The sequence below is a fragment of the Salvelinus sp. IW2-2015 genome, linkage group LG35 (assembly GCF_002910315.2).
Source record: "Salvelinus sp. IW2-2015 linkage group LG35, ASM291031v2, whole genome shotgun sequence".
Taxonomy (NCBI): Eukaryota; Metazoa; Chordata; class Actinopteri; order Salmoniformes; family Salmonidae; genus Salvelinus; species Salvelinus sp. IW2-2015.
The window spans coordinates 7,958,515-7,967,757 of record NC_036874.1 but is presented as its reverse complement, the minus strand read 5'-3'; the positions used below and the strand labels follow the sequence as shown (position 1 = coordinate 7,967,757).

Below are 9,243 nucleotides of genomic sequence, written 5' to 3'. Positions count from 1 at the left end.
CTCCTTCAATGCAGCCGACGTGAAGTAAAACATTTAAACGTGTTAACCCTCGCAAGCTGCAGGCCCAGACGGCATCCCCAGCCGCGTCCTCAGAGCATGCGCAGACCAGCTGGCTGGTGTGCATCAGACCAGAGGACATTTCCCCAAAAAGTACAATCTTTGTCCCCATGTGCAGTTGCAAACTGTAGTCTGGCTTTTTTAATGGTAGTTTTGGAGCAATGGCTTCTTCCTTGCTGAGCGGCCTTTCAGGTTATGTCGATATAGGACTCATTTTCCTGTGGATATAGACACTTTTGTACCTGTTTCCTCCAGCATCTTCACAATATCCTTTGCTGTTGTTCTGGGATTAATTTGCACTTTTCGCACCAAAGTACGTTCATCTCTAGGAGACAGAATGAGTCTCCTTCCTGAGCGGTATGATGGCTGCGTGGTCCCATGGTGTTTATACCTGCATACTACTGTTTGTACAGACAAACGTGGTACCTTCAGGCGTTTGGAAATCGCTCCCAATGATGAACCAGACTTGTGGAGGTCTACAATGTTTTTTCTGAGGTCTTGGCTGATATTTTTGGATTTTCCCATGATGTCAAGCAAAGAGGCACTGAGTTTGAAGGTAGGCTTCCAATTGACTCAAATGATGTCAATTAGACTATCAGAAGCTTCTAAAGCCATGACAATTTTCTGGAATTTTCCAAGCTGTTTAAAGGCACAGTCAACTTAGTGTATGTAAACTTCTGACCCACTGGACTTGTGATAGATTATTTAACTTATAACTCACTGTGTTTGTAAACAATTGTTGGAAAATTACTTGTGTCATTCACAAAGTAGATGTTCTAACTGACTTGGCAAAACTATAGTTTGTTAACAAGAAATGTGTGGAGTGGTTGAAAAACAAGTTTTAATGACTCCAACCTAAGTGCATGTAAACTCCCGACTTCAACTGTAGGTCCTGGATGGCAGGAAGCTTGGCACCAGTGATGTACTGGGCCATTCGCACGACCCTCTGTAGCGCCTTACGGCCAGATGCCGAGCAGTTGCCATACCAGGCGGTAATGCAACTGGTCAGGATGCTCTCGATGGTGCAGCTGTAGAACCTTTTGAGGATCTGGGGACCCATGCCAAATCTTTTCAGTTTCCTGAGAAAGAATAGGTTTTGTCATGCACTCTTCACAACTGTCTTGGTGTGTTTGGACCATGATATTTTGTTGGGGATGTGGACACCAAGGAACTTGAAACTCTCAACCTGCTCCGCTACAGCCCTGTCGATGTAAATGGGGGGCCTGTTCGGACCGCCTTCTCTTGTAGTCAACGATCAGCTCCTTAGTCTTGCTCACATTGAGGGAGAGGTTGTTGTCCTGGCAACACACTGACAGTTCTCTGACCTCCACCCTATAGTCTGTCTCATCGTTGTCGGTGATCAGGCCCAACACTGTTGTGTCGTCAGCAAACTTAATGATGGTGTTGGAGTCGTGTTTGGCAACACAGTTGTGGGTGAACAGGGAATACAGGAGGGGACTAAGTACACACTCCTGAGGGGCCCCAGTGTTAAGGATCAGCGTGGCAGACGTGTTGTTGTCTACTCTTACCACTTGGGGGCAGCCCGTCAGGAAGTCCAGGATCCAGTTGCAGAGGGATGTGTTGAGTCCCAGAGTCCTTAGCTTAGTGATGAGCTTTGTGGCCACTATTGTAGGATAGTCTTAATCGTAGGTCATCAATTTTACTTTCCAATGATTGCACGTTAGCAAGAAGAATGGAAGGCAGTGGGAGTTAACTCGCTCGTCTCCGGATTCTCAGAAGGATGCTTGATCTGCGGCCCCTTTCCCGGCATCTTTTCTTCACGCAAAAGGCGTGGATCTGGGCCTGTTCCAGTGAAAGCAGGATATCCTTCTTGTCGAACTCGTTAAAGGAAAAAGTTTCTTCCAGTCCGCTGTGAGTAATCGCTTTTCTGATGTCCAGAAGTTCTTTTCAGTRATAAGATACGGTAGCAGCAACATTATGTACACAATACGTTTTTTTTAAAGTTACGCAAAACGCAAAAAAAATAACAAAATAGCACAATTGATTGGGAGAATGTAAAACGTCAGCCATGTTCTTGTGCGCCATTCATTATATCAATAAGTAATGTAGGCTTAAAAGTTTGCAATGGTCATTTATTTCTTTTTTTGCCATGTTTGCCATTACAATATTTGTTTAAAACCAATTTCTTCATTATACTGCAGTTATATTAAAATCGATTTTGTTTTCACCCGTCAAAATGAACATGTACTTGATGTACTGAGATACTGTATGTTAACAATTGAATATATAAAATAGAAATGTCTGAACAAATAACTCTAGACAATTCAAAGCAAAAAAACATCACAGTACTGTATTAGGAATTAATTAATAAAACCAAGAAAATAGACTGCACCCTTGTGGCAGAAGACTGCCATCTTGTGCCATAGGTCATCCACCACAAAATAAACAACTGCAACCCTGAAGGCAACTGTTTTTTTTTTACGGAAGTAGAAAAAGAGACAGAAGTGGCTGAGGTGAGAAGTGGAAGACCTGATAGTGATTTCTGAATGTTAAAATTATGTTAAACATGACACGTCCATACCATCTCTCAACCCTTTCACCAGTTCAGTCCATCTCTGGCTTTTTTTATTTGGAGGTTAAGGTCCTCTCCCACTCCACCTCCACAACTTTGTACAGTTCCATGGTGGCTTTGGCGTCCTCCACGGACGAGTGCCCCTTCTTCCCAGTCTGAGAACACAAGGGGAATTCCTTGTTACTACAAAATAACATAAGCTACACAATAAGAGGTTTATTAGCTTACTACTTTTGTCGAGACTAGAAACAACAACCCAGAGTGAATCACTGTAGATTATATTCAAATCAATCCCGTTTCAATCAGAAGTCTCTTCTCACCTGGATGTTGCGGTTGAACAGGGCCTTGGTGAGTCTTTTCAGTGAGGCAACATCTTTCTCTGGAAAGCCAGCCTTCTGGTTGAGGAGAGGAATGCGGGATGTGTCCCGCGTTAAGACAGCAGGGTGACTGTAACTCAGGGACTTGAAGTCATTATGGACAGCATGCCCTATCACCACCTTTCCTGCAAGGATCTTCAGTATCTATAGGAGGGGGGAATACATATAAGAGATCAAATTATATCATGGTCAAGTTTAGCAAAGGTCCAAATAGAATAGATTAAGGGGCAATTCCACTGTAACAGATTTACGCCTTGACTCAGTTTTTTCACTTGAAAATGTATGCCAAACTAAAACCATTGATTTCAAAGTTTAACAAACCATACCACCAATGTTCCCTCTAATTTTTTTTAAATCACTGAACAAATTTCAGGTCTGCTGAGTGCAAACTCGAACGTTGTGAAAATTCAGTGCAACTTCCGGCGCACGTTTACTGTGAACACTGATGCTGTTCCCGCTTTAGGTTAGTTTTAACAGTGGTCAAGTAGGCTGCTGTGAGTAGAAAAATCAACAGTAGCAGCCAATGTGTGGTGTTCAATATAGGCCTACATTACATGAGACTTTTGAAAAAAAAAAACATGCAGGGCTTGACATTAACCTTAATCGTTAATCCACTTGACCTTCAGACAAGACGACAACAAATGTTGTGTTGTTTGATACAAGAAACCACTTTACAAAATAAAATGCATAATTATTCCCATACCATTGCTACAGTGAATCAGACAAATTATGCTACCCTCTGCCTATTGGCTACTTAGCTTATTCAAGCCGGTCTCAAAATACAACACTACAAAGCTATTTACCTGACTCGCTTTTCAAAGAAAATGCTCACGTTTTGTGCTCTTGTAGGAAGCAATCAATCCTCCATTGTCGACTACAAATGATCTGTAATTGGGCTAATAACTCACTAACTAGCAAAGTATATGAACAAATATGCACACGTCACTACACGTAGCTCTCGCTTTGATCTCAAAACAAGCGCATCTACTCATGACCGCTCATGCTGTAAAAACAGTCCAGTTCAAAATGAATGACAAGTGTTCATATTAGTTGGCAGGGGTCAACATTACTGTGTTTTGATGTATTTCTGATACCTTTTAAGACTTTTTCGGGTATATGTTTTCTAAGACCCCTTTTCCATCTGTTTATCCAGAAATCAAAGCCTTTGCTAATATCACATTTTTAAGATGGATAATGTTTGAAAAATGTATCTATGCCTTCATTTCCCCAAAATATAGACTCTTTGCTTTCATTTGACACCCAATTTGATATGCTCATAGGTCCTTTACGGTAGAAAAAGGTTAACCGGAAAACATATTTTTCATCCTCCTTTGAACATTCTCTTCCGGGAGCCTTCTTACCTCCTTCCTGGCATGTTGAAATGGCATGGCTTTGACCAGTTGATGCCAGGAGATGCCACTCCAACGAGTCCGGTAGTCAGTGACTGGGTTGGTGGGCTTGATGTACCTGTCATACACCACGTCTCCATCATAGGAGACAATACTGCATCGTGCCAGCTCACTGTTGCGACCCTTGGGGCCCGTGCCGACCATCTCACAGTCCAAGGCAAGGTACTTCAGGGGGTTACAAAGGGGGGCCGACCCACTTGGGACAGGGGCATAGTGGGCAACAGTCCTGGTGGGTGGGGGTTGGTGCCCCGGTGTGATAGCCGAAGTGGATTGCTCAGGATTGGTGGAATTCTCCACAGTTATGGTCAAAGATGTTGAGCTGCTTGTGGATGATGCAGGCTTGGAAGCAACACTTCTAGCATGATCTGACCTGGGTATTCGATATGAACTTTTACTGTGAGTATTCTGCGTGTGAGCAATGCTTTTGTTGTGTGCAGCATTGGGTTGAGATGGCCGATTGGCCCCATTGTGCCAGGGAGGTGGGCCCCGATGTTTATTCCCCTGTCTGTGATTTTGCTGGTTCTGCTTTTTGTTGAGGTAACCCTTTTTCTCCAAGAGTCGCCGCCTGTTGATGAATGCCTTGTGTTTGTTGCTTCCCAATGAGTCCTTACAGGGTCCACTGCTGCCCGAACAGTCCAGGTTTAACATAATGTCAGACATCTTGGAGGGGAATCTTCCTCAGCTGGGGCTGGGTTTGTTCTTGGACAAAAACTGTTTACATCCACCTCCCTTCAACAGGACATAAAGGCATTCACTGCTGTGCAAATTTGGCTTCAAATATTTGCTTTAATCAAATGTCATTCTGACCCAATTATCATGACATCAATTGTGATACCTGGACAAAAACAAAAGATTTCTGTTAACAAAGCAGCTGGTATGTCTGAAATTGTAGGAAAACATTCTAGTCATGACAAACAAAGAAGCCAGCTAGTTAGCTGTTTATATAATCTAGCTAGTTTGGTACTAGTTTAATATGAAACACATTGAGCCCACGTAGCTAGCTAGCCACAATTAACGTTAGGTATTTTCGAAAAGTATGTGTAATCCGTATAGTGTAAACGTTAGCTGTCAGAATGATATTACAGTCGAAAATACGGTTTAGGCGAGCTAGAATTGGGTCATTGGCTAGCTAACTAACTAGCGATAGTAATACTAGCTAGCTCTAATGCTAAGCTTCCCGAAACAGCGACTCGAACATTAGCTAGCTAGGAATGAAACTCTATTCTCCAGACAGACTAATTTAACTGTATGTCTTCACTCATATTGTATCCTGATAATATGATGGTGCACAAATCAGCGTTATACAACAAATTACACATATACACCGACCTATAAACATAGCACCATGCTCCGACTTCCTTAACAGCCAAACAGTCGACTACTTCCGGTTCAGAGGTCGTGTTGTGATACACGGGGAAGAGCTACAAACACTTCTTATCGTCGTTATATAAAACTCTTTCACTCGGACTCTCTTGCGATAGAGTATTGTTGACATGTTTCATGTTCACAATTCATAACCGGTTGTTGTAGCCAGTCAGTTGCCGATGCGACAGTCGAATTATGTGCTCACGGACACTTTCAGCAGAGCAGCAAAGAGAGTTGGCAAGAAAACTTACATATTTTCTGTCGACATACAAACACATCTCCGATTCCTTCATAATTGTACGTAGCAAGCAACGCATTCTATTTCTACGTTTTTTTAAGTTAAGCTGCTGCAGGTATTTATATGGTTATTTGATTATAAGATGAACACGTGATATACTGCTATCAAGTCTTGAGTCCTCCGCTCCAGGTTGAAGTTTCCCCTACAGATCTAGGATCAACTTCCCCTCCCTCAATCCTGACCTAAACCATTATTTGGAAAAATGCAAAACTGACCAAGGGTCAGCGTCTAGACTAGAGGCAACTTCACCCTACACGCTCCCATGAAGCTTGATCCCTGGCTCAAAGGGCCCCTGGGTAGATTTCTCTAGCTACTCATCAGTTAATGTGTAATTGATCATTTTTTCTCCTGCCATAGGAATTCTTCAGTGAGGATCTATAGGCTACATTGCCTACCAGATGGCAATAGATCCTCTGTGACCTGTCACCCCCACAAATAGCTGACCTCCTATTGGACAGATTGAATGTGAATATACGTTTTTTTTTCATCTACTGCACATCTACCATTCCAGTGTTTAATTGCTATATTGTATTTACTTTGCCACCATGGCCTATTTATTGCCTTTACCTCCCTTATCTCATTTGCACACATTGTATATAGACTTATTTTTCTACTGTATTATTGACTGTATGTATGTTTACTCCATGTGTAACTCTGTGTTGTTGTATGTGTCGAACTGCTTTGCTTTATATTGGCCAGGTCGCAGTTGTAAATGAGAACTTGTTCTCAACTTGCCTACCTYGTTAAATAAAGGTGAAATAAAAAAAWWWAAAAAAGGTATTCAGTCATACCAGTGTATTCGTTCAACTTGAATTGGATTCTATATCATAAAACAGTTAGAAATAACTTGTACAATTTACTTTTTAAAATTTCAGCTACTATTGTGTAATGGCCTCTTTCACTATTGGCTTTCCGGGCCACTGCGCATGCTCTGACGCTCCCCAGGACACCCCAGGGCAAGCGGGGACATGAAGTGGGCATGCTGAAGCCAGAGGAGTTCTTGGAGAACAAGAGTCAGAGCTCACTGCTGGGAAACATGTGAAACCCAAGAAGCAGCATGAGATCTGGAGTCTGGGCACGGTAAAGGTAAAGGTGTGCATACTACTTTACATATATATGGATGTGCATACTACTTTTTTATATATACTGCTGATTCAAATAAYCATTTCAGTTGTTGATACTGATCTGTTCATCTCTCTCCACAGTTGGTGAAGCAGCTTTGTGACCTGACAGACTGCAATAGTGTGGTGGATGTGGGTTCTGGACAGGTAACCTAATATTCAGTCTTGTTATCAGACCTAGGAGTCACACAATATTACTTTTTGTAATCTGCCTAACAATGAGATTTGTCACGGTACATGATTTGTCACGATGTTGTATATCCCTACTGGTCTCCATAGGGCCATTTGACTCGTTTCTTGTCGTTTGGGCTCGGTCTGTCTATGACTGGAATTGAGGCTGATCCCACTCTAGTTTCCATGGCATCCAAATATGATGGACAGCTTCTGTGGACGCTGGAGAAGGAACGGCAGAGGAAGGTACTGCACCAGAACGCTCAGTAGTAAAGTGCAAGAAAGGCCCAGTTGACCAGGATTTTTTTGTAAAACCAGAGTGAAGCAATTTGGTGAATATTGCTAATATGCAATATAATTAAGAATTAAATATTTATACTGGTCTTACTCTTTCAGAATGGACCTCCCCTCTCTAGATCTGGCCCCTCACCCTACCATGTGGCTGGCTGGGTCAAACCCAAAGTATCAAGCAGGTAGGAAATGGTAAATGTGTCTGTGAAGATCAGACCACTCTGGTTGGACCCAGTAAGAAGAGACAGCGGGGGTCCATGTCAGAAGCTGATCAGCAACATGGGCACGGAGACCAGCCTGTGTTGACTGCAGAATCAGAATTCCTGGGTTGTTGAGACAATGGCCAGGCTGCATCTCCCCTCAAGAATAATGACAATGCATGTACAAACTCTTTTACTAGTGTAAAACATGAACCCCGGTCTAGTTCACTCTCGTATCCAAAACGTCTCTGCAAGACTAAAGCCGGACAAGGCCCATATGTCCACCCACTCTGACAAAAGTGTTCATCCACTGAAGTTGTTGTCTGCCCTGTGGAAGAGGGGCAGGGATGTCCAGATTTTGTCCTAATAGGCCTCCATGCCTGCGGGGACCTCAGTGCCACCCTCCCTTGCCACTTTGCCAGCTGCTCTCACGTTCGTGGCATCACCTCAGTGGCGTGCTGCTACATGAAGATCACCACCAGCTGGAACCCAAACCCCCCTGGCCGCATAGCCCGTCCCCTTTCCCCACCAATGAGACATATCACTCAGAGTTTGGCTACCCAATGAGCTACTGGGTGCAGGGGTTGCCGGGACACTAGCTGTCCTATAAAGCGCGGGAGGGTGCGTGTCACTCCATAGAGGACTACGTGCACAGGCTGCGGGAGGAGAGTGGGTTGCTAAGGATACACTGTTATCGGGCAACCCTGGAGACAGTTATCGGGGAGGTGAAGCCGGAGCTGTGCAGGCCCGGGAGTCCAGGCGATAAAGGAAGCACATCTACTACCCTTTACAGAGTGAGTGTTTACACAAGTTTGTATCCATACCTCTTCAGTCTGTATCATTAGGCAGCAGCTTTCACTGTATGTTAGGATGAAAACCTAAGAAATTCATCCTTGCATATGTCTCAGAAAAACCTTTACTATTTGGTATTATCCTTGTTTATAATGATAATCATTTTGATGATCACATTTAGGAATTCAATAGCCACTTTCTCTCTATATAGCCTTTAGGTCAAACATGGTCATCTTATATGTACCCCTGACCCCCTCTCACCATGTACCCACAGGTATGCCCGTCTGGGTCTGCCCCGCGTTGGCCTGCCCCCTGACTTGCCCCTGGACACCTGCAGAGTGGAGGCCATGCTGAGGCAGGAGGGTCGTGTGGTGGTCTACTTCAGCCTGGCTCTGCTACTGGCACCGGTGGTGGAGACACTGGTGCTGCTGGACAGGATGCTATACCTGCAGGAGAAAGGTGAGGACATGTACAGAGACTGTGTATTATCAGATCTTAATGTATACTGATATTGTATCTGGATTCCATACATCATTTTTTGTGGGCCCAGTGCTAACAGTAAAGGTGTTATTTGTTATTGCTTGATTGTTGGTGTAGGTATAAAGAGTCAGCTGGTGCCACTCTTTGAC

The 9,243-nt window shown here is 43.5% G+C and overlaps 1 protein-coding gene and 1 pseudogene across 1 annotated transcript; one reads left to right on the top strand and one right to left on the bottom strand.

Annotated features, from left to right (window-relative positions):
• Positions 1-2,133: 2,133 nt before the first annotated feature.
• LOC111958796 (interferon-stimulated 20 kDa exonuclease-like 2) lies at positions 2,134-6,465 on the bottom strand. The gene is made up of 4 exons (XM_023980069.2): positions 5,706-6,465; positions 4,329-5,211; positions 2,911-3,111; positions 2,134-2,745 (listed from the first exon to the last, which is right to left on the bottom strand). Exons 2-4 carry the CDS (start codon positions 5,034-5,036, stop codon positions 2,644-2,646), a joined length of 1,011 nt encoding a protein of 336 aa, XP_023835837.2. The 5' UTR covers positions 5,037-5,211; positions 5,706-6,465; the 3' UTR covers positions 2,134-2,643.
• Positions 6,466-6,931: 466 nt separating this feature from the next.
• LOC111958798 (methyltransferase-like protein 25B) lies at positions 6,932-9,243 on the top strand (annotated as a pseudogene).